Source organism: Notolepis coatsorum (genome assembly GCF_963971535.1).
Source record: "Notolepis coatsorum genome assembly, chromosome: 2".
Lineage (NCBI taxonomy): Eukaryota > Metazoa > Chordata > Actinopteri > Aulopiformes > Paralepididae > Notolepis > Notolepis coatsorum.
Window position 1 is genome coordinate 175,284,896 of NC_140166.1, and position 25,901 is coordinate 175,310,796.

General features: G+C 44.8%; 1 protein-coding gene across 4 annotated transcripts in view; it reads right to left on the reverse strand.

Annotated features, from left to right (window-relative positions):
• herc2 (HECT and RLD domain containing E3 ubiquitin protein ligase 2) overlaps positions 1 to 25,901 on the reverse strand; it is a 190,210-nt gene that overhangs the window by 29,467 nt on the left and 134,842 nt on the right. For 3 of the 4 annotated variants that reach the window (XM_084309199.1, XM_084309200.1, XM_084309198.1), the window contains exons 64-85: positions 25,568 to 25,793; positions 25,215 to 25,386; positions 24,534 to 24,714; positions 23,982 to 24,125; positions 23,590 to 23,781; positions 22,481 to 22,634; positions 22,284 to 22,391; positions 22,043 to 22,174; positions 19,299 to 19,457; positions 18,833 to 18,951; positions 18,030 to 18,155; positions 15,935 to 16,090; positions 15,520 to 15,834; positions 14,082 to 14,296; positions 11,635 to 11,812; positions 10,463 to 10,624; positions 6,970 to 7,061; positions 6,694 to 6,833; positions 5,536 to 5,723; positions 4,657 to 4,854; positions 3,789 to 3,872; positions 2,648 to 2,789 (exon numbers count right to left, since the gene is read on the reverse strand). In XM_084309199.1, the coding sequence (XP_084165325.1) occupies positions 2,648 to 2,789; positions 3,789 to 3,872; positions 4,657 to 4,854; positions 5,536 to 5,723; positions 6,694 to 6,833; positions 6,970 to 7,061; positions 10,463 to 10,624; positions 11,635 to 11,812; positions 14,082 to 14,296; positions 15,520 to 15,834; positions 15,935 to 16,090; positions 18,030 to 18,155; positions 18,833 to 18,951; positions 19,299 to 19,457; positions 22,043 to 22,174; positions 22,284 to 22,391; positions 22,481 to 22,634; positions 23,590 to 23,781; positions 23,982 to 24,125; positions 24,534 to 24,714; positions 25,215 to 25,386; positions 25,568 to 25,793 (3,583 nt within the window). The remainder of the gene's footprint in view (positions 1 to 2,647; positions 2,790 to 3,788; positions 3,873 to 4,656; positions 4,855 to 5,535; positions 5,724 to 6,693; positions 6,834 to 6,969; positions 7,062 to 10,462; positions 10,625 to 11,634; positions 11,813 to 14,081; positions 14,297 to 15,519; positions 15,835 to 15,934; positions 16,091 to 18,029; positions 18,156 to 18,832; positions 18,952 to 19,298; positions 19,458 to 22,042; positions 22,175 to 22,283; positions 22,392 to 22,480; positions 22,635 to 23,589; positions 23,782 to 23,981; positions 24,126 to 24,533; positions 24,715 to 25,214; positions 25,387 to 25,567; positions 25,794 to 25,901) is intronic. The other variant, XM_084309201.1, reaches the window with a different exon arrangement.

A 25,901-nucleotide genomic window follows, 5' to 3' on the forward strand; every position in this document is an offset into this window, starting at 1 on the left:
CCCCCCACTGAGCGACCTTTCAAATCACAGTGGAGAACGTGTGGCTTCCTCCTACATCCGGTCAATGGTCTCCAACTACACACCCCTCAAGATCCCTATGTTCTGCAACTTCTGGCCGCCTGAGACCCACTCCTAATCGGGCTCCTCGGGGGTCATCAAAACTAAGCAGGTTATTTAATTTTCTGGCGTTGACTAAAAACATTTTCAATCAATATCAGGTTTTTTCTATGCTACGTTTTTGTCTAGTACATATTGGTCATGAACTGTTGAGAGCCCCCTCTCCTCCCAGACAGCAAACACCCTACCTGTCTGAGACGGTAAAAATGAATGCGTTTGACAAATACTGTAGTATAGGGATGTATACTGAAACATCAGACAATTGTCTTAATATAAACTAAGTTTTCACCAATATATTTCTTTGGGGATTCTGATTTAGAGAAAAGGCAGACTGGGAGGACTGATGATTCCATGTCTAATAATTTTGTCTCCCCTGGGAGTCCCCATCACCAGTAAGTCAGCACCCTGGCATAGGCTGACCAGTAGCAGTGACTGAATACAAGAAGACCTAAACCTCCTATTTCTGTGGGCTTCTGCAGGTGGGATTTTGATATGCGGTAGGCTTTGTATCCACAGACAAATGGTAAAATAATTTAGTCCAATTTTAAAAGATTTAAAGCAGTGATTAAAATAGACACATTTCGAAATAAATACAGGAATCTAGATATGATTACCATCTTAAATAGCATCAATACGCCCCATCATGGATAAGGGCAGAATCCATCACTTCTCTATATTTAGTTTTGCCACCATGTGTGAATAGTTTAATTTAAATATAGGTTTGGGGGTTTCTAGGTATCTTGAGACCTATATATATATATATATAGTGATATTGTGATACCCAGTTGATGGTATATCCAGAGAGCTTACCAAATGATACAATCAAATCCATCAGATAAGGAATAAGAGTTTTCTGGCTCTGAAAGCCAGATCAACATATCATCTGCATACAGACTGCTTTCCACACTACCAACACCTTGAATGTTATGGTGACTCCTTATACCCATTGCTAGGGGCTCCAGGGCGATGCCGAAGAGTAATGGAGAGAAAGTATCTCCCTGCCTCATCCCGCTGTGTACTTCAAGAGGACCCAATTTATCATTGTTGGTGAGGACCAATGATATTGGACAGAGGTATAGCATTTTGACCCATGCCACGAATTAGTCCCCAAATCCAAATCTACCTAGTGCCTGAAACATATATGGCCATTCTATTTGATCAAAGGCCTTTTGGGCATCGAGAGATAAGACACCCTGGAGTCCCTTCCACCAAGGAGCTGTCGTATGTTACTGAAATAAAATCTACCTGGGATAAACCCTGTTTGGACCAGGTGTATAATGGCGTTTCCCAAGTCTGTTAGCAAGTATGTTTGTAAGTTTTTTGGTCATAGTTTAAAAGGGCTATGGGCCTATAATTGCTGTAGTATGTGTTCCTTGCCCCTTTTCAACAGAATACCGGTACTTATATTTGCCTCATACAGGGCATTTGGGGAGCTGATGTTTTGCATTGAGTCATTAATAATTCTGAGCAAAATTGGGGCAAGGATCTTTGAAAAATGTTTTGTCAAATTTGCAACCAAAACTGTCTGGGCCTGGTGCTTTGCCAGAGGCAGATGCTTTGATTGAGTCAACCAATTCATTCTTTGATTACGAATACAGAGCCTAAAACCATTTAAGATGTCTCATCTAGTTTTCGCAAGTTGAGAGAATCAAAGAACTCTGTAAAGTCTGCACTAATGGCCTCAGATTTAGTAGTTTATAAATCAGAATAGAACTTCTTTAGAGTTTAAATGTACCTCCCTTGGATTTTATTTTATTCAATTTCACGACCAGCTTGTGCACCTTTCAAATGTCTGGCCATTAACATTTCAGGCATATCTTCCAGCTCAAAATGTTTTTGTTTATGCTTGAGTAAGTGATTTATAACCGTTCCACCAAGAATAATGTTATATTCATACTTCCAAGTTCAAGATCTTATTATAATCAGTCCGGCATAAAGAATTTCTAGTGTTTTCTCAATCTCCACCAGCCCTTTGCACTGTTCTCTTTTCTTTGAAGCTTCAAAGGACCACGCATTACAACATTGAGGCTTTCCAAGAATATAGTCACTTCCCCAGTATCATTAGTCTCAAGGAATTCCTTGAGCCATATCATTATTTAAATATTGGTCGGTGAGCAACCAAGCATTGAAAGTCAAGTCAAGTCAAGTAATTTATTTATATAGCACGTTTAAAAGCACAAGAGCCAACCAAAGTGCTGTACAATCAAATAAATAAGAAAATAAATAAGAAAAATAAATTAACATAACCCGACAGGCATATCAAGTCTGGCAGCTCTAAACAACATAAAACTGGTGTCCAGTTAATATAACTTGTAATAAGAAAGCGATCAGTCCTTAAATATGATCAAAACAGACGAAAGATTTATATTTAATTACTCTAAAACCCTTTGGAGGGCCAAAAAGAAAGTTATTTGTCCCCATTGGCCCTACTTTAAGCACCCTCTGAGAGAGACAGAGAGAAATAAAGAGGGAAAGAGAGAGAAGGATAGAGAGTGGAGAGGACTAGAGCAGAGTAGACATTGGAACCTACCCACAAACTTGACCTTCCAGACACGATGGGGGAGCAGCAGGCTGTCTGGGCTGAACGAGCTCATCTTGGCACACATCTGACCAAACACGGACTTTGTCCCATCGGGACCTGCCAGGCCCCCTTTGCTGCGGGAGCGCTTCACCTGCGTGTGTGGGTGGGTGGGGTGGGGGGGTGGGGGGGGGGGGAAGAGGCAAGAGAGACAAGAGATCACGGTTTTGTTTTGTGTACCTCTTCCCTCCGCTCACTGGCTGATAGCTATGCTGGAGAGGCAGTGCTGACGGGCGTGAACTCTCGGAAGTGACAGCTCTCTGCACCGCGCATACAGCTGGAACTACAGGGGGCATGCGGAGAGTTCAGTGGCCCGAAAACTAGACTCTATGCTGGGGTAAAGTCTAGGGCTCGGAGCAGGAAACCCCACCGACAGGCAGCAGGCATGGATAACACATCACACACACACAAGAAATCCCCTTATGAAAGAGATCACATGTACCGCTCAGACCCGACCCTATCTGGAACACTGTCTCACAGTGAGAGAGAGAGAGAGAGAGAGAGAGAGAGAGAGAGAGAGAGAGAGAGGGGGGGTGGGGGGAGGAATGGAGAGGTGGTGGAAGAGGTGGTGTGGGGGAGTACAGTAGGAGTGAGAGAGGGAGGTCGGAGAGACTGAAGATACAAGGGAAGGGCAACTGTCAAGTCGTTGATGAGGCCTGAGATTACTGTGCATGATGGGTGTCACCATCGCAATAGAGAGGCCTAAGATTACTGTGCATGAGGGGTGTCACCATCGCAATAGAGAATCGGAAATTTGGGAAAGAGAATTGGAAACAATGTATTGAAATTTAAATCCGTAGCGACTATTCTTCTTCTCTTGTTCTCTTCCCTTGGTCTGCTATTTTAACCCCCGTCTGTCATCTGAACTAGGCATCTGCCTGCATCCTATCAGTGTGATCGGAGAGAGGAGGGGAGGTTACACTATTATACACGCACACAAACATAGTTGAAAAAAAGGAGCGGAAAAAGAAGCTCTGAAAAACACATTTTAAACGCATAAAGAATCGAACACTGAACTGTGACCTCACATGTGACAATGTGTGTATTGTTATGCGGCTACAGGGCATGGCGCTACAGTGTTTCTGGACCATACCTGTATCCTATTGAGCTCCACCACTGGCCCATGCTGTCTGTCCCTCACCATGGTGGCTTGAACCACCTTCCGGAAAGCCGCTTCCTGTTGACAAGAGAAGAGTTGTGTCACATTAGCATCGATTCCCTACCGCCACCTACTGAGGTCCCGCTCAAGATATCTTTAGTGGCGCATACTGCCACCTACTGTGCCGGGCTGCCCTGCACTCAAGAAAACAGTCGAGGACAAAAATTTACATTTTTTGTTTCAATAATGGCAATTCATCACCTCTTTAAATCTCGTACATAACAGAGACGTGCTTATCCTTTTCCAGAAAATTATAATTAAAAAAAATGTACTAACTAACTAATTATGTCTAACTAATTATTAATTTAGCGGACTCTTTTATCCAAAGCGACTTACAAGTTCTGTACAAGTCAGCAGGAAGGGTACAACTCTGGCAGCTGAGGGTCAGTAACCTTGATCGTCAAACAGTGTTGAACTTGAGTGCTACAGTCTTAGTAGTAAAGACATATTAGCACAGTAGTTAGTAATATAGACAAGGTAGATTCCTTAGTAGCAGAGTGCATACTAGTAAAAGACAGTACAAAAGGTTAGTCATTTTTCTTCTTCTTTCATTTCAGATATTGATTGAAGAAGTGTGTTTTTAGTCGACGGTGGACAATTGGACGGGTTTCGTCTGTCCTGACTGTAGTGGGAAGTTCGTGCCACCATTGTGGAGCAGGGGCAGAGAATAACCGGCCTCTTTTTTTTTTACTGGTCGACTAAAACCAAACCAACAGATTAATCAACTATGAGGGGGGGGCCCTACTACTGTGTTATGCATGTGTGTCTGGGTGTGTGTCCTTTAGACAGTGTGACAGCCCACCTTGCCCTGGGAGATGAGGATGCCCCTGAGCACGTCAAAGCCCACCGAGGGGCCATGGCCCGTGTGGCCCAGCCGGCCCTCCAGGTGGAACATGGGTATGCAGGGGCAGAAGAGCTCCGAGATGTGGTGCAGCAGCAGAAGCCGGTTCCTCAGGCCCAGGATGGAGATCTCCTGCAGGTGGTTGTACTCCATGGGCACCTTGAGTTACACGGCGCCAAGACAAACCAGGGAAGTAAGACATTGGAACCACAGTAAAAATGCCTTCCGTTTGAGAAGACTTTACTGCCATCTGGTGTAAGTTATGAATATTACTGTGTTTAGATGCAAAGTACCTTTAAGACTGGGAATGTCACACTAACTCACTCACTCACTCTGTCCCTAGTGGCAGCCCGCAGGCATGGCACTTTGTGTAAGACCAGTTCAATCTATGTGAGAATGCTTCGCCTCTATGACACGGTGTGTCCTTGTTTTGTTAACATCTACAACAGTCCAGTGACATGTGTAATAGAATAACAGTTTTAAGTTGAAGTAACACGCCAACATTATGGAAAATGTGCCAACCATCTTCTCCAGAGTCAGGCAACGAGATAGACCAGTTTCCTCTCTGTGTTCAGCAGAAAGCTATCCTGCTGCAAGCTAGCCTAGCACAAATAAATGGAGGCGGATACAGACCACTAGTCTAGCTTAAAACTCTGGGAGAGGCGTTTTTGGCCAATGGCTAGGCTAATGGTCTGTATCAGCTTCCATTAATTTATGCTAAGTTAGGCTAGCGTGCAACAGGAAATTGATATACATCTTCTTGTGAGACTCTGGAGAAGACGGTAAGCGCATTTCCCATAATGTTGCCGTGTTCCTTTTAAGCATTCGTGAGGTCAGTACCTGAGCTGGCAGTTTCCCAGCGTTTGTGGGTTTGCTTGTAGACCAGGCCAGGGTGTGAGCTGAGCCACAGGCCACCCTGTTGATCTTCTTGCCCTGCAGTGCAGCCACCAGCCGTGGCCTCTGGATGGCATTAGTGGTTCCGTCACCAAGCTGGCCCTCGTCGTTGTCGCCCCATGTGTACACTTCTCCTGAGCCAAAAAAAAACAAAACAAAAAACACAGCAGAGCTTTCCACAAAGTCCAAAATGCTTGACACAACTGTCGCCGTGACCATTGAGAGATGGTGCTAATGAATCACAAGCTGTCGAATTTCGTACAGCACTGATATGGAACTCTTAACTCATTCAGCGCCACCGGTTATTCCACGAGATTTTTTCATCGGTACATTTCCGTTTTATAGCCTTTTGAATATGAGTATAACTTTGGGTGCCTCTGAGTAATTCCAGAGAAAGACGGATAATAGCGCTTTAGTGGAATACACTAAACACAATGTAATTTTTCGCCTGATTATCGTATCTTCCTGAAATCAACGCTAGATTATCATTATTATCCTTCCTCGTGCATACATGAAAAGAGCATTGGACCACGGGGCTCCGCCGCAGCCTCCTCAAACTCAATGGCACACAGCCACGCACACACACAGCCGCGATCGTGGTAGAAAGACATATCAGATCAACGATCAAATGTATATATAGTGTTCTTACCTTGTACCTTGCAAAAGAAATAATCCAATTATCTTATCGCCATTTGAAGTACTGGGCGCGGAGGTCCGTGCCACGTTCAACAGCATTGCTGCAAGAGGGGGGGGGGGGCAGCCTCGCAGATGTATCGTTGAAATCAGGTTACCTCGCCTGAGTATTTAGACCCCGCCTGCACGGCTTGGATCGTCCCAGAAAAGAAATTAGACCATCAATTCCCAATGGGGTGCAATACCAACTGGAAGGCGTAGGCGGCGGTATTTGCCCTTTTGCGAGCTCAGACCGATTCCCAACGATGACATCAGGCTGGATGGATGAAAATGAATGGATATCGCTAATAAAAGAAATAACGATTAAAACCCGACTATACTCTGGTCTGGCGCTCAAGCGATGGCGAGTTAACCAGACTATCATCGTGACTGGCGCTGAATGAGTTAAGGTGATACGAAAGCCTGCCTTACCATCCTCAGTGCAGCAGACACAATGGAGCGACCCGGTTGCTATGGCGATGACCTTTTTTCCCTGCAGCCCCTGGACCTGTCTGGGTCGTCGAACATGATCATCAGAACCATGACCCAGTCGATGGTAGTCCCCTTTACCCCTAGGAACGAACACAAGATTACAATATCTCAGAGTGGTTCAACATGGTTTTATGAACCACAACATAGTCTCCACACAAACAGACAGCAGCTTTTCAGCGCTCCAAGCAGCCAACGCGGAGGTTCTGCTGTACATACCAGGTGTATACGGCTCCAGACTTGGTGAGAGCCACAGAGAACTGTGAGCCACACTCCACCTTCATCACCCCCAGGCCAGTCAGGGAGTCGATCTGCAGACACATTATATAAAGATATCAGCCATAAAAGAGCCTGGATGGCCATATTGAAATCATTTTACCGTGAATATAATAGACCATGTTGATAAGATGGGTCAGTTCTCTGGCAATGTCATCATTCCTCCCCGACCCATCCCTCTCAGTGCAATGTGCACAGTAGAGCATTAATGGGTTTTGTTGGGTGCATTCAGAAATCTAATCTGACACTGAAAAGCACTCCAAGCTAAAATATTTCAAGGATTTATGAGGAGGTTCATATGGTGGACATGACAAATGTAAGGTATTTAAAGCAGCTACAATGAGAATTCTCTACAAAATGTATCATTGTCATAAGGGTTGCAATACCAGTATATATAAAGACACCATTGCTGAAACAATTGGTAGCCTATTCTCATGACCACATTCCCCATAAACCCTGTTGCTTCCCGTTTAGATTAGATTAAAATGTATCATCATTATACAGCACAAGTACAGTACAACAAAAAAATTTGACATCCAACCAGACTACATAATTATGTAACAGTAAAGTGTAATAGTAATATACAATGTACAGGTGATTAAACTGGGTATAAAATATATAAATTAGTACCGAGTATAGTGCTAATAAGATGTATGTAGAGTTGTAGTATTAATATGTACAGTAATACAGGTATAAAGACAGTATGGTAGTATTCATACTGGCCGGCAGCGTAACTACCGTAGTAAGAGTAGGTACAGTAAGGGATATGTACAGATGGATGTAAAAAAGGATTATATGCAGGTATGTACTAGGGCTGTCTTAAATACTTTGAAGCTTCGTTCGATGGCATGAGCTTCGAACATTAAAAAAAAAAGTGTAAAAAGAAAGTGTAAAAAATACTTAATTAATTAATCCAATCCACTTTATTTATAGAGCACATTTAAAAACAACAAAGTTTACCAAAGCGCTGTACAAGTCCCACAACATAAGATAAAAATAATAATAATAAATAAAAATATTATAATTAATAATTGTTTTTCTTTTTTTTTGAAGCTTCGAATTAAAATCGAAGCTCGGCCCCGAAGCTTCGATTGCCAAAAAAAGCTTCGAAGGTCAGCCCTAGTATGTACAGACAGATGAGGATAGATAAATAATATATATATGGTAAGAATAAATATATATATAGTCAAGTCAAGTCAAGAGTTTTATTTGTCACGGCATACAAGTATACAGTGAAATGCGGGGGGTCATGCCCGCAGCGATTGTGCAATAATACAAGTAATAAGAATAGGATGAGAATAAGACATTTGTGCAATAATACAAGTAATAAGAATAAGACATAACAGGTATATGTACATAAAGTTTACAAAAAGCATGGTAGACATGCTAAGGTCCTGCGATAGTGCAATACACTGTTAGCTACGGATGAGGCACTGGGTCTTATGTACACTACTATACAATGCTATACTATACAATCTACAGTTATACTATGTGTCCTTATGCTAGCTTGCTATATCCATCTGTTTACTATACAAGAACCATTCCCGTTCTTGTTTTTAAAGTGACCTTTTCATTGTGTAAAGTGACCGCTGAGTGTGAGCGTGTGCAGCGTGTGTGTGAGTTCATGCTAAAGTGACTGCTAGTGTGTGAGCGTATACAGTGTGTGTGTTGTGGGTGTGCTCATGTGTGCTTGTGTGTGGAGAGTTCAGTGTTCAAGACTCTGATGGCCTGGGGGAAGAAGCTGAGCCGAAGTCTCTCTGTCCTAGTTGCTGGTGTTCGCAGGCGTTTGCCTGACCGCAGCAGCTTGAACAGGCTGTTGTTGGGGTGGTGAGGATCTTTCATTATTCTGCAGGCTCTAGATTTGCACCTCTTGTTATATAGGACCTGCAGGAGTGGTAGTGCAATACCCGTAGTACGCTCGGCTGAGCGCATCACTCTCTGTAGGGCCTTCTTGTCCTGTGCCGTGCTGTTTCCATACCAGGCAGTGATGTTTCTGTACATGCCATCATATATAGATATATGTGTTATATGCAGGTGTATAAGTAGGTATATAGAAGATTATATGCAGGTATATTCAGACAGATATGGATATATATATATATATGTAGTAAATATAAAGATGTATATTATACGGTAAATAGAGCACTATTGTACATGCTATCATACAGAGTTATATGGGTAGACTATAGTATGAGGTAGGTAGTTATGATGTTATGTAGTTATGATACTATGGTTACAGTGTAGGGCAGTGGTAGTCAGTGAAAGCAGCAGGGAGGTATAAATTGAGGCAACAGAGCAACAGATGTGCTCGTTAGGTTCCACCTCACAGCATGGGAAGGTGTTTTGATGAGAGAAGAGAGGCTGGGAAGCCTTGCCAACATTGAATGGGATGTGTCTTTGTAGTTTTGTTTGGAAAGGCTTCCTTTGCACCATATGCCTTCGGCAGGACACACACTATATTGATATTGATGGACTCGGTCAGGGCAATTGTTTTTCAGTCTCTTATCGATCTCAACATGTTTCTGCAGGAGTCCTGCCAAGGTACGGACATTGAATCTATGATGATATATTGATGTCAAATCTTTCTAGTAGCTGCTTTAAAAAAAAGTAACCGTCTAGCTATGATCTAAATGAGAAAAAAAGGCTATTATTAAAAGGCTGTATTTTCATTGTGTGGAGCAGCAGCTATAGCTGGTTGGTTAAGATATAATTAGTCTCCGGCTGTAAACCTCTGCACGCTCTGCTGCACCTTGTCCTCCTCTGACAGCCTGGAGTTCTACACCACAAAAACAGGAATTCTGAAAATGCTTTGAATTTACAAATGGCCCGTTTCGTGTCAGAGTACTGTATATACTCTGGTAAGTGACAATTTAAGGAAAAGATATCTGACGTTTGGCAGCTTTGCGCCAAGGAGGGACTATGAATACAGCAATGACATCCAAGCTGAAGTGACTATGAAAGGAAATATTAACATTGTGACTCCGCGTTCTGCACTGGAATTACAAATGACCCGCGACTGCATTGTGCTGCATAGTTTGCTTTCGCTATAAATAACATTAAGGCTTTGATTATGCATTTGCCCCGTCAATATCTAAATGCAGAGATTGTTTTGTGTAACGCTACACTACTTTGTAGAGCTTTCGCATTCCCGGATCCGCTAGTAAAGGACCGTTATCCAGATTTAACGTTACATAATTGACGTTTGCATATGCCTCGCGGTGTGCAATTCTCTATGATAGACTAAACTAAATCTGTAATGCGCCCAAACCTCAGTCTTAAATGATGCCTGGAGAATATCATGTGATATAGCTCACTATAATGGTTATATGTTGCAATAAATCTGCGGGTTCACATGCAAGCCGAACCTGTACGGATCAAGTATGACGTACACGGTCCACTGTGTCCGGTACCGTGCCGCCTGACTGCATGGCCGTACCTTCATGGGCACCTTGCAGCCGTCGCTTCCCCCTCGCCCCAGCTTGCCGTAGTCCCCGTCTCCCCAGGACCAGACCATGTCGTCGTCCGTCAGACACAGGGTCTGGGCGTCCCCGCTGCCGCAGGCCACGTCGATGACCCGGTGACCCTGCAGCGCGTCCACCTGGAGGAGAGAGAACTAGAGTCAGACCGGCCTCACCTCCCCGGGGCTCCCCTGGGCCCGCAAGTCAGAGTGAGGCAGAGCAAACATGGCTGGATCCTGTCTAAACACTGCATCACCGACACCATGGCCTCCAGTCACCTCGAGTGTGCAGCAAGACGCCGCTGTTTTGGTGAGTTAGTTACAAGGACACGTGGTGCCATAAATTTGCAGGCAGGGGGAACCGTGTTGCGTTTAGCTCAGGGTGACCTTTGCGCACAGATTTTCCGCCACAACAGACACATGCATACGTGAAGAACATCACTATGATATTGACCGAATGGAAAAACACTAAGCGAGAGGGTGAGCCCTCGCTCTCTCTAAAAGAAAATAATACTTTGCCATGTCGATGAGCCGCCACTAGGGGCATAGCGGCTAAGTGTGAGTGAATGAATTTGCTTTGGATAATAGCGCTATATAAATGCAGTCCATTATGAATGAGTGATATGTGACATTGCCGGTCATACAGGTGCTTCGCATCTGAGAATGCTGCTGATACTATTGCATATACAGTACTATTATTAGGTCATTTGACTGTGTAACAGTAATACAGGGTTCCCACTCTTCTTGAGAAAAAAAATTTCAGGACACAATTTACCAGTAGGTCTAGTATCCACACATTTAACCACAGTTGGATTCCTCCTTTTTAATGATGCCGGGTTCATGATGAAGTGTCTCACGTTCATTACGGTTAGGATTTTACAGCACTTTATTTAAGAGGAGAATAAGCATGTGCTTGTCAGATACCATGGCGCTGCAAAATGAACAGTTGAGTTTCAAACAAATTACACACCTAGGGGCTAAAATACAATTACAAATTCCATGACATAAGATTTTTTCTAGGATATTTGGTCATTTTAGTAAATTTTCCAGGTTTTCCATGACTGGAAATCTAATCTCTAAATGTCCAGGTTTTCCAGGACAAGTGGGAACCCTGTAATCTGGACTGTTGGGGAGACAGTGGGAAGACTGACCAGCTTGGGTTTCAGCTGGTCCTCGCTGTCTCCGTGGCCCAGCCGGCCGTAGCGGCCCTTGCCCCAGGTGTAGAGCTCTCCGCTGGATGTGATGCAGGCGCTGTGTGCCCCTCCGGCCGCGATATCCACCACCTCCACCCCCCTCAGGGACTCGATCACACGAGGCCGGTCACATGGGCTGTAGAGAAGAGAAATCACGTTGATATAAAACCACAGGCTTTTACACCGTCAACAAGCAGAGTTCTCATGTAATCATCAATTATAGTGACAGTGTAGCTGTGACATGTTGGGCGCAAATTATCTATGCTAAAAAAAATTTAATGTCAGTTGTGTACCGATGCCGTGTTTATTATGAATATTATATACAGTCAGGTCCATAAATATTTGGACATTGACACAATTTTGGCTCTGTACACCATCACAATGGACTTGAAATGAAAAAAGTTATTGGACAAACTAACAAACTAGTCACTTTTAATATTTGGTTGCAAATCCTTTATCGATGACAGCCTGAAGTCTGGAACCCATAGACATCACCTGACCTGACACTGGGTTCCGTCCCTGGTGATGCTCTGCCAGGCCTCTACTGCAACAGTCTTCAGTTCCTGCTTGTTCTTGGGTCATTTTACCTTCAGTTTTGTCTTCAGCAAGTGAAATGCATGCTCATTGGATTCAGGTCAGGTGATTGACTTGGCCATTGCATAACATTCCACGTTTCTGCCTTAAAAAATTTGCATTACTGTATGCTTCAGGTCATTGACATTGTCCATCTGCACTGTGAAGCGCAGTCCAATGAGTTCTGAAGCATTTGGCTGAATATGAACAGATAATATTGCCTGAAACACTTCAGAATTCATCCTGCTGCTTTTGTCAGCAGTCACATCATCAATAAATACAAGGGAACCAGTTCCGTTGGCAGACATACATGCCCACGCCATAACACTACCACCACCATGCTTCACTGATGAGGTGGTATACTTTGGATCATGAGCAGTTCCTTTCCTTCTCCATCCTCTTCTCTTCCCATCATCCTGGTACAAGTTGATCTTTGTCTCATCTGTCCATAGGATGTTGTTCCAGAACTGTACAGGCTTTTAAAGATGTTTTTTTGGCACTCTAATCTGGTCTTCCTGTTGTTGAGGCTCACCAATGGTTTACATCTTATGGTGAACCCTCTGTATTCACTCTGGTGAAATCTTCTCTTGATTGTTGACTTTTGACACAGATATGCCTACCTCCTGGAGAGTGTTCTTCGGTCATCCACCACAGTTGTTTTCCGTGGTCTTCCGGGTGTTGGGGTGTTGCTGAGCTCACCAGTGCGTTCTTTCTTTTTCACAATGTACCAAACAGTTGATTTGGCCACGCCTAATGTTTTTGCTATCTCTCTGATGGGTTTGTTTTGGTTTTTCAGCCTAATGAGGGCTTGCTTCACTGGTAGCGACAGCTCTTTGGACCTCATATTGAGAGTTGACAGCAACGGATACCAAATGCAAATACCACATTTGAAAATACCTCTAGACCTTTTATCTGTTCCTTGTAAATGAAATAATGAGGGAATAACACACCTGGCCATGAACCAGCTGAGCAGCCAATTGTCCAATAACTTTTGGTCCCTTAAAAAGGAGGAGGCTCGTATAGAAATTGTTAAACTTTTTTTTTTATCTACTTTTTCTCCCATTTTAAATGTTTCTCCCATCCCAATTTCGTATCGTCCAATTCTACCCTCCCCTGTCTCGAACGCTGTTAGGCCATGCCTCCCACAAGCCGGCTGCAATGTGGATGAAGCCTTACATCACGTGTCCCCTCCGGTACTCAAGGAAGCAGCCGTCGCATCTTTTCACCTGCACAGCGCGATCTCTCAGCGTCGGGGGTCTGCGTGGGAGGGACACGCCGCCCCTGTCGCTTCCTGATTCTGCTGCGCAGGCGCACCAACCGACCTGTAGGAGTCGCTGTCCACAACGTCCGATCCCCACCCATCAGCTTCCCACCCCCTAATACTGCCAATTGTATTAGTATGAACGACCAGCCAAGCTGATAGCAATGCGGAGAGCTGGGCTCGAACCCAGCGTCTCCTGCATTGGTGGCGAGCGCCTTGTCCACTACACCACCTAGCCGCCCTAGAAATTGTTAAACTTAAAGCACATTTTAAAATCCATTGTGGTGGTGTACAAAGCCAAAATGGTAAATTGTGTTGAAATATTTATGGACCTAACTGTATATGAATTATATATATAATCTTTTTCAACATTTGCATTGAGTTGCATTGCTAGGGAACAGCTTGGGCCCACGTTTATTTCCCGCCAGCTAAAGTCTTAGTGAACACTGACAGGAAACACACTGGGGCCCATTTAGAACGGTTATGCGGTCAAGTTTGAAAAGGTCTATATGAAAAATAAAAAGGAGCAGCTGCATGTGTCCCACATTAGCCCTGATTTGACCCCGCTGACCTCCGGTTCCCATGGCCCAGTTTGCCGTCCTCAGCCTCTCCCCAGGAGTAGACCTCTCCCTCGGAGGACAGAGCCAGGCAGTGCTTCCCTCCAGAGTTCACGGCCACCTTCCTGATGAAAACATGCTGGATGGACTCCAGCAGGGTGGGGGTGGACACAGACTCAGTGCCCCCGATACCCAGCCTGCCCCCGGCTCCGTAGCCAGTGGCGTACAGCTGAGGACCAAAACAACACTGTTATTTATATTGGCTCCGTAGCCAGTGGCGTACAGCTGAGGACCAAAACAACACTGTTATTTATATTGGCTCCGTAGCCAGTGGCGTACAGCTGAGGACCAAAACAACACTGTTATTTATATTGGCTCCGTAGCCAGTGGTGTACAGCTGAGGACCAAAACAACACTGTTATTTATATTGGCTCCGTAGCCAGTGGTGTACAGCTGAGGACCAAAACAACACTGTTATTTATATTGGCTCCGTAGCCAGTGGCGTACAGCCGAGGACCAAAACAACACTGTTATTTATATTGGCTCCGTAGCCAGTGGTGTACAGCTGAGGACCAAAACAACACTGTTATTTATATTGGCTCCGTAGCCAGTGGCGTACAGCTGAGAACCAAAACAACACTGTTATTTATATTGGCTCCGTAGCCAGTGGCGTACAGCTGAGGACCAAAACAACACTGTTATTTATATTGGCTCCGTAGCCAGTGGCGTACAGCCGAGGACCAAAACAACACTGTTATTTATATTGGCTCCGTAGCCAGCGGTGTACAGCTGAGAACCAAAACAACACTGTTATTTATATTGGCTCCGTAGCCAGCGGTGTACAGCTGAGGACCAAAACAACACTTATTTCTATTACCGCTATAATGCTATTACAGGCGGTAGGATCGGGGTGTGCTTCTGGTTTTGGCTGCAGAGGAGAGACCAGAGGGTCTCACACATTGCTACAGTCTTCATGCGTATGCCCACAAGCCACTGAATTCACACAGCGAATCAATCTCCCTCAAAAAAGGTATAGAGTGTACAGCCTAAAAAAAGCGCCAAAAGATCGAAAATAAACTAACAGAGCCAGAACTGTTCAACTCCTCTGGAGCCACAGCCAGCAGAGAAGCCGGTTTACTTTAGCTTTTAAACCAGCTGCAGCCTGAGAACTGGAGTGTGAGGGGATGTAACACTAAAGATGGCGGCAACGACAAAGAATTGCTGCAAAATAAACATACATCTGTTGTAAATTTTTTTTTTTTTTTTTTTTAATACTTATAACAATTCGATAATTATCGATATCGAGAAATAAAATAAAATTATCATATCGTTATCGCGATATGATTTTTTTCCATATCGCCCAGCCCTAGTACAGCCTAATTAAAGAGATAGACTGTACAGCATAATTAAAGAGATATAGAGACTGTGTAGCATTCAGCACAAGACGCTAACCTTCCCATCAGCAGTGACAGCAAACAGAGTCTGCTCCCCTCCGATCAGCTGGACGGGGCGCAGCGTGGCCAGGGCTTCAGTGGGGGTGGGCACTTTGACCTTTGCCCCCTCGATGCCCCCAAGCTGACCCCGGTGGTTGTGGCCCCAGCCATAGATGGTCCCACTCCCACCCGCCGAGAGGGTCCAGTCGTCTGGTCGCCTGTTCATCCACTGCACCAGCTGCTCGTCCTGATCCCTCTTGAATAAGTCGTGGCTCTCGTGGAGGCCGTTCATGCTCTCATGGTCGGCCATAAGCTCGCGAATCTTCTTGGTAACCTTCAAAGGGATGGAGAAGGGGATTAGCGACATTCCTGGGGCCAGAGGGTGATTAAGAAGAACTGAGAACACCGAACTCCTGCCCGCCCGGTACGCCCACCTCATCCAGGAAGGGCCTCGGCAGGGGGGTCCTTTTGTCCAGAGCCACGGCCACTCTAGAGGCAGTGCAGTATCGACGGAACCACGCCCACTTGTGGGTCTCAGCAGAGCAGGGCAGGGTGTCCAGCTCGAGGTCACAGGCGAGGGCCACCAACACCTGTATGCGACAAAAACAGAAAATGACATCTGATCTAGAACACTGTGTGGACTGCATTTTTATCCAAAGTGCTTTACAACGTATGCCTCACACATTCACACACTGACGGCGGCAGTGGCGACCCATGCAAGGTGCCGGGAGCAGTTGGGGGTTAAGCATCTCGCTCAAGGACCCTTCGACACGCTTCCATGAGGAGCTGGGATCAAACGGGAACCTTCCAATTCGCTCTACCTCCTCAGCCACTGCCATTTTTTCCCCTCCACGTGGTAAATACACAGGTCACAACCTGTTTACAGGAAGGTTTTAGAGTTGTATTTGGAGTGTATTACGTGACTGTTGGGAACTAGGCTACACTGGCACACCTACCTTCAGTGAATGACGCTAAGCTAGGCTAACGGTGCGGCTGTTCCCTAAGCCTAATGCATGCACAGAGATGAAAAGGGTATGTATCTGCTTGTCTAACTCCAGGGAAGATGGCAAGGATATTTTCCAAAAAATTGGCGTGTTCCTTTAAGCTTTGTGGGAAAGGGGGGTGGGGGTTGTGGGGAGGAGCGAACAGGTGAAACAAAGAATAGGGTGTGAGGGGAGAGGAAGGGGAATTGATTGATTGATTGAAAATTTTATTAACCCATCTTTCGCCAATGACGGATTCAGACGTCATTCATCGCCATGCTTAATCTGCCAATGACGGATTACGACGTCATCGAGATCAATATTTCAAAAATCTGTCATGGCATTCATATTTCACCGACGGATCATTGACAGGTGCTGGGGATCTCCACTCAACTCTCCAACGGTTTAATATCGCCACCTGGTGGCCGATCGCCAAACTGGAAGTGGGGAAGTGGGGCCGGAAGTGCTTGGTGTCCCCCCTATTCCGTCCGCCACTCGCGATCGCTCGCGGGACTCCATCTTGACACACTGGATAATCGATCGGTTGCCATAACTCAATAAACAACGTTATTTGGACGTATATATTATTATACAACCCGGAAATGGTTAGTCTAGATCAACATCCCATAATAGCGATCTTTCTGCTCCACGCTGATCACCCAACGGTCAGAGGAAGCTGCGGTGAGTTTCAGCGTGTTTGATTATTATTATCCATACAAACTGATATGATCAACATATCACCCATACTACATGATTCATTTAACGTCGGTCATTGCATTATAAACGACCCCCCCCCCCCCCCCCCCCCTCCGGTCACCAGCAGATGATGAGTCATGACGTTTAGGACCTTGTACAATTGAAATTTTGTATCTGACGTTAATCGCTAGCAAACTGCATTTGATGTAATATATGCATAAATAGCTATATCTCACGTTCTATGAATTACTGCAGAAAACGATAAAAACATATTTATACTCTAGACAGTATTTTTATATGAATGTGTGAATGAAAAAGTAAAACGTTCCTACACCCTGAACAATAGCTAATCGATGTTGAATGGGCCATAGTAATGTCAATTTAGCAATACAATTTAAAAAGTTATAGCCCTGCAAAGTAGGTGAACATATCCATAGACAAATAGAGCTGGCAGAGAAGGGATTAGGACGAATCAAAGTGGTGGCGGAGAATGGGTTAATAGATTGCAGAATGGGTACAATACAGTACGGCTCAATACACACAATTGTTAAGGGGATGCAGACCAGAGAAAGACTTTCGTCTCGTTTACATCAGGGTCCCCCATTTTCAATTCATCATGACATTTATGACATACAGAAGTTACATCCAGACATTTATAACATACAAGATATACAAATATACAGTACTGTAAAATAAAGGACAATATATACATAAAACATACATAAAATAAAATATCAGGGGGGGAGGAAGAGGTGTGAACAGAGGCCTCAGAGGAAAACTTCCACAACTGCTTCATTATAAACTCATAGGGAGCCACTGTGTGATCAAGGGGAAGAGTGTAAAGACGTGCCTTGAAGAAGGGGCTGTGGAGCAGCTGTTTGCCTCCTCTGACGATGGGGTCTTCGTACTCATACTGCCTCTGCAGAGCCTCAGGGAGACCCTTCACCAGGGCAGCCAGCGCGCTGCCAGTGAAACTCTGGAATCACACAGTACATTTACATTTAGATGAGGCTTTTATCTAAACAACAAGTCAGCAAGAGAGGTACCTCTCTGGCAGCTAAGAGTCAGTGTTCATCAGATAAGAACAAGCTTGAGTGTTACACTCTGGGTGCATAGTAGTATAGACATGTTAGCAAGATAGGTAGTAGTATAAGTATAGTAGCATAGTAGTAGGGTACACAGTAGTAAAAAGACAGTAAGAAGGTTTGTTTTATTATAGAAAAAAAATCACATGTTAATGCTAATACTTCTTAAGCAATACTTCTTTTACGACACATCAGCTTACTACGAGTAAATGCAGTAGCGTACAGAGAACATGTTTAGTCTGAAACCACTCCTAACAACCAACTTTCTCATAACAGTTTACTACAGACCCCAGGTCCTGTTAGCAGGTGCAGCTCATCACTATTCATCCCACTTCTTTCAGTATGCAAAACCTTGGATTTCTTTTACTATAAGGCTGAACATAACCTTGGCCTCGTCTCTCACTTCTCAGATTGTTCTTCCGCTCTCTGTATTGAACGGAGACTCTAAAATGAAAAATCCTTTCTTTTCTATCCCTTGATCACAATTTCTCTTAAGCTCAACAACTAGTCAACCTAATAGACTATATGAGGGTGCAGAAGACCTATGTAATCGGACAGTAGTACTTACCATTGAGCGAGCCTCCCCTTCACTGTCTCCCAGAAGCCTGTTGATGTTGATGGACTGGCCGTACTCTGTGGTCAGCAGCTTACGGAGCCTCTGCAGGGCCCACATCCTGTGTCCAGCAGCTGTACAGAGCACAGGGAGGACAATCACTACACAGTGGGACAGCTACTGTACCAAAGGGTTTTAATTACACCACAGGCCTAAATTATTCATTTATTTAATTAATTTCCCTCATTATACTGAGCCATATTCAATTTATTTAATACTTACTGGAATATCACACATTTGAACTCTATACCTCAACAATAATTCTTAACCCAAATTAATTTGTATGGGCATAATAAAAGGTGTTCCTTTAACCTGACAAACACAAGTAGAAAAAGTGGATTTTGGCTCCGTCTTTTCTATGGTAAAGCCTGCATATTTCTTGTGCATCATGGTGGAGGGATACAAGTCCTCTCTCTCTCACCCAGGGCACTGAGCTGAGCGCAGGCGGCCAGCGAGGCGGCCAGTCGGGGCACGATGCTCCTGTTGGAGGCGAAGTTGAGCCTGAAGTCCAGCAGGCAGGTGACCAGGTCCATGGAAGGGCAGGAGAGGATGCAGCGGTCTGACAGAAGGTCTTTGGGACCTGGAGAGACGAGGGGGAACAGAAGCTCAATGTCTCACAAGCTTAAAAAGGTGCTATAGATAACATTCAGCCACTAGATGTCGCACTAGAGCACCAGCGTGTCATTTATCCAATCAGGTACATTCCACGTGGGGAAATGGGAAGTAGGGAGGGGATACATGCACGAAACATGTAAACATACATTTTGGACCCACCAAACTTTTTTTAAATTCATTAATCAATATTTTTTTTGGGGAGGAGCTCTGTGGATGTATTATGTGGATCTAAATCTTTTATCTATAGCACCTACCTTAACACTTTGCCGCCCGACCATGAGTTAATACGGGTTTCGAATCCATGCGTTGTGGACAGAATCACGTATAAAGCTGTGGCAAGTTGTTATTGCTTTTATATCATTTTAATAACCGGGTCAAGGTCGCGGAGCGGCACTGCATATATTCCCTAGTCTGTGAATTCGAGGATGTGCAATACCGGCCAGTTCCTCTTAGGGGCGCCATCGCTCCACTGCAGTATGCCCTGTGGGCGAATGGATCACTTTTTTTTCCCCCCCTTTCAATGGAGATTTTTTAGTACCCAGATTCTGAACCAGCATCATGTACCGTGGATTACGTTTCGAATCGCAGATTTCACCATGGAATAAGGGGATTTATCATCAGCCAATGGACATATCGATCTACCAGATGCCGATCGATAACGGGGAAATGCTCGGGGGTATCCCACCGGCTTATGGTAAGATCTTTTTCACATAAATTACAGCCGGATCAGAGCTTGCTATGATACGCAACCAGCCGAGCAGCGTATGTGGCTAGTTACACAACCACTGTTATTGGTAATCAATAATAATAAACGACGTCCCCCGCCCCCCACTTTCATGCATACATGCTTTGGGACATTCCCGATGATATGCAGTTTGAGTTATTTCTTTAGCATATGTAAAACGGAAATGCCGTTGAATATAACGTTAGCAGCTATTAGCCCTATAACTAGCCTTCCAGAAAATATACGAGACAAAATCCGCTATAATGCTTATATTCACTGCGCTATCAAATGACAACCTATTGATGAATTTTTTTTCCTTTAAGCCATTTTGAAGGGACGGTTTATGAACTCAATTGACAATGAGAATGGACAGATAGCAATACTATAAAGTATAGATTTAGCTGTACAAACAGACACCAGTCTGTTTACAAAAGCTGGTCCTCAACCACTATATTAGACGGGTCCCAGCGGTCGCCAATGTGTTAATGCCTTTTCCTGTGTGTTGCATTGTTTTTACAGAGGGGTTGTGCTTTTTCTGCAGATAACTGAAACAGAGAGGTACAGAGGCTGCTCGAATGAGAACAGGACTGAAACAGAGAGGTACAGAGGCTGCTCCAATGAGAACAGGACTGAAACAGAGAGGTACAGAGGCTGCTCCAATGAGAACAGGACTGAAACAGAGAGGTACAGCAACTGCTCCAATGAGAACAGGACTGAAACAGAGAGGTAGAGAGGCTGCTCCAATGAGAACAGGACTGAAACAGAGAGGTACAGAGGCTGCTCCAATGAGAACAGGACTGAAACAGAGAGGTACAGAGGCTGCTCCAATGAGAACAGGACTGAAACAGAGAGGTACAGAGGCTGCTCCAATGAGAACAGGACTGAAACAGAGAGGTACAGAGGCTGCTCCAATGAGAACAGGACTGAAACAGAGAGGTACAGAGACTGCTCCAATGAGAACAGGACTGAAACAGAGAGGTACAGAGGCTGCTCCAATGAGAACAGGACTGAAACAGAGAGGTACAGAGGCTGCTCCAATGAGAACAGGACTGAAACAGAGAGGTACAGATGCTGCTCCAATGAGAACAGGACTGAAACAGAAAGGTACAGAGGCTGCTCCAATGCATAATGGTTCAGAAAACTTCAAAGACTTATATTAACTTGTTGAAAAGGACTAAAATACATCCCTTTAAAGATAATGCAGAAGTGTGTGTTTTAAGTGTTGCATGGTAGTCATTTCATGTCCCAAATGTACATTTAACAGAATGCTTTGTACGAGGGACACAATATGGTCGCCGGAAATGGCGGCAGAGGGTCATGTGAAAACAAAAGATAATTGTGTTATCTTGATAAATGTTTTTATAAGAAACAGGTTTCCATCAAATGTAGATATTCGTTTTCAGGGGGGAAAGCTACTTGAGATACATGTTTAGATTGGTTTCTGTTGTTTTAGTTCAAAGTCATACGGTCTTGTCACATCCGATTAGCACTACACTCAGCAGTACTAATTTATATATTTTATACCCAGTTTAATCACCTGTACATTGTATATATTACTATTGCACTTTACTGTTACATTTGCACTCTGGTTTTATGCCAAACTTATTTTCATTGTACTGTACTGGTGCTGTATAATACAGAATCTAATCTAAATTGGTATCTTGACAACACCACTGTGTGTGTGTGTGTGTGTGTGTGTGTGTGTGTGTGTGTGTGTGTGTGTGTGTGTGTGTGTGTGTGTGTGTGTGTGTGTGTGTGTGTGTGTGTGTGTAATGTATGTGTATGTGTGCGTGTGTGCGTGTGTGTGTGTGTGTGAAAAAGCTCACCAGCAGCAGGCATGATTGGATAAACAGTGAAGCGCCAGCCCCAGCCGTTAACAGAACCATCACTAGTGAACTTCCACTTCAGCTCATCCCCAGGGATCCTCAGTTCACTGGACCAATCAGACCACTCCCGGCCTGTAAGACACACATCGGATGAGTCTGCACAGTCCCCACACTCAACACCCATTTGACGAAACAAAGTAGTTTGCGCGGCCGAAATAAAAAACATTTCTCCTCTGGTCACCTGATCGAACAGAAACGATCCTATTGGCTCCGTCCATGATCGTTAGTGGGTCGTGGCGTCTCTCGGTGGAACACTGCCGGTCAAACTCCACCCTCAAACCCTCTGCACCTACAAAATAGAATTACAATGGCCATTCACACAAAAGAAAGCCTCCGCGTACGATCCCTGGAGGTGTCCTGCTGTGTGTGTGTGTTCACCTGGTATCTTGACGGCGCCGCTGGTGGAGGTGTCGTCTGTGTACGGGTGGCTGCTCTCCACCACCACCGGCTGGGAGGACAGGCGGCCACTCTGGGAGTCCGTGGCGACGTCCTCCAACTCTGTCACGCACAGCTCCAGGAGCATGTCTGCTACCTGTATAGGCATCATAGGCAACAGAACCCAACATAATTATTAAAAAGCTCGACTTTCTGTACGTGAGCAAAAAGGTAAGGGTTCCTACACGTTTTTGTTTATCAAATTCCATGGCTATTTCCATGACCTTGTGACTTTTCCATGGCTATTTCCATGACCTCATGATTTTTCCGTGGCTATTTCCATGACCTCATGACTTTTCCGTGGCTATTTCCATGACCTCATGACTTTTCCGTGGCTATTTCCATGACCTCATGACTTTTCCATGGCTATTTCCATGACCTATGTACATTTCTCAATAAAAAATCAATTGATCCATTTGATTAATGAATAGATCAGTGATTCTCAGAATGGGTCCAGGGACACTCAGGTTCAAGGGGGTCCCCAGAAAAATGGGGAATAGTTTAAATTTCCTTTCAAGTTTTATTCACAATAAGTTAGTCCAATGAGAGAATGTATAAGAATAACTATTGTGACCATAGGTTATCTCCCCACCTACAATATAGACAATTATGGAATTATGGAATAATTCATCTAACAACAAATATCTTCTCAAATGGGGGTCCCTGGAACAAAATCTAAATCAAGTGGGGGTCCCTGACCTATTATGTGTGTATTTGAGGGTCATTGACATGAAAAGGTTTGAGAACCACTGCAATAGATGATTTGAATGTCCCAGGCTGTATTTTGGCAAGTTAAAACAATCACTTGGAACTTAGGTAAACAGAAAATATGTTATTTGGGTTATTATTCCTTCAAATAGATCTACCAGCAGCCAGGCTTCACATGTATCATTTGACTGGGTGAAGTCACGGGCATGAAAACATTCCGTTGATATTTTCACAAAAGCATTTATCCCGAAATTCTAGAACTTTCCCTGGTTTTCCATGACATCCGTGCATGACGTACACGCACACGGGGGGTAGCAAATAAAAATAAAAACAATGCTGTTCACCTGTGGATAAGCCGTCCCCATACCAGAGAGCACGGCAGAGAGCACCTCCTTGCCCTTGTCTCCGGAGCGGAGAGACACAGCCAGCTTGAGCAGGTCCACCATCACCCTGGTGTCGTCGGGCACCAGCAGGCTGCTGAACTCATCCAGGTACTGAGGCTCTGGACCCACCACTTTATTCTGACTCTCACCGTCCTTGAAGGAACGTCAGGATGGTTAGATCACAACATTATCCAAGCCTCCATGACGAGAGAAAAACACTGTGCAGCTAATGTATGGACACGTCTATAGTAGGTCAAAAACATTTAAAAAAATTGCATTTTTGCAACAGTGACTGAATTATCATAATCACAATATTATTCTGTATAATCATAATTTTGATGGTGTAATCGTACCTCTTTGGTCTTGGTCATGGTCTCAGCAATGATGCTGGCCGCTCCGGGGTCGTCCGTGACGGGGATGAAAGGACGAGAAGAAGCCCCGGAGGCAGATGGTGTGACAGCAGATGATGGAGTGACAGCGTCTTCTGATGAGGTAACCTACCCCCCCAACAAATAATACAACTTACAGGGTTGTACAGAGTGCCACATATAGTATAGTCTGTGCGATGAATAACTGTACTGCAGTAGCACCCGTGCGAGAAAAGAAAAATATATACTGTATTTTTGCATGTGAAATGAGGGTTTGTGTGAAGTGAATCAATGTGCCTCTCTATTACCATATCCCCATATACAGGGAGCTATCTATCTATCTGGGACAGCGGGATGTAGAGATGGGGCAAAACTCCCTACAAAGAATTTCTATTAAATAGTCACTGGGAACTATTCCGCTACTATTCGACGATCTCCCTCGGGGATAAGCCATAGTTGTGATTGGAGGATCAAGAAAAGAGGGAGGGGTTTGGCCCTAGGCCCTAGTCACTGTCCCAGGCTAGTGTTTCTGCTCACCTCTCCCTTCTTGTCCTGCCAGGGGTTGGGGCTGATCCTCTCCTCTGCATCAGCAGGGATGAGAGGGCCCTCATCATCAGACAGGGTGGAGGAGGAGTCGGACGGGGGGATGGGAGAGGTGGAGGGGCACTCCACTGGCACCATCATACAGGCCGGCATCAAGGCACCGACAACCGCATCCCTGGGAAAACAGAAGAAACCGGAATCGCATACCATCAACATCAACTAAAACACATTTAGCAGAACCTGTGAGCAGGCTGAACACAGTAACAAGTGCTAAGTTGTTAAGAGTGTGTGACGAATCTGGCTTTGCACCTTGTCCAAATGTGTGACGGGGGGAAGCAATTGAGCGAATGCACACGCATGACTGCATGAACCAACGAACCCCCCAGGGCATAATGATTATAGACGTGCATGTAATAATACCCACGAGGGCATTCTTTGCCATGATCATGATTACCACACTGACGCTCATAGGTACGAGGCTCAGCTGAGAATTGCCGACATCACAGTTAAGAATGCTGCCGAGGGCACAGTGGCTTTTATAAGATGGTTAACAAGACGAACACTGCCAGAAGTTTTCCTTAACACCGGAGTGAAATCCAGGAGAAAACAATAAAGATGTTCCCTTTCCATGTCTTAATGAATAAATCAATCAATGGATCCCAGGGGAGGACATACCTGGCATACATGATCTGCAGGGCTGACAGCACGTGGGACAGGGCCTGCTGTTTTGCCAGGTTACCGTCCAGAGACAGCAGGATCTTGGCCAGCGAGGGGCGGTTAGGCTTCACGCTGCTCTGCCCACTCATCTTATTACTCACAGAGGACGAGTCACTGTCGGACTGGACCCCTGTACAACAGCCCACACAGAGATCATTAGTTTATACCATGGTGTTCATCAGTACCTTCTAGTTAAACCTGGACCCATGTACAACACCCCAGACCGAGATCATTAGTTTATACCATGGTGGTCATCAGTACCTTCTAGGTAAACCTCACCAAAAAAACGGCATTATAATGAGGGGTTTTACCCAAGTAGGAGGCTCCTAGGGAGTCCCTGGCAGTCTGGAAAAGGACCGGCTCGTGAACCGAGGGCGTGGTCACGTCCACAGTTGTCCAGGCCACGCTGTGGGAGGAGCCACAGGCCACACGAGTGATCTTCTGGCCCTCCAGGCCCTGGACCAGGGTGGGCTTCCTGTTCACAGTGGTGGTGCCATTTCCCTGCTGCCCATGGTCATTGTCTCCCCACGCGTACACCTGCCAGAGGAGGAGAGTTGATTGGATGTTACAATAATGATTGACATGGTGATCCACCAATCCAACTTTCTTGGAGGCACTAGGTCACGTGGTCAGAGCTCTGACACC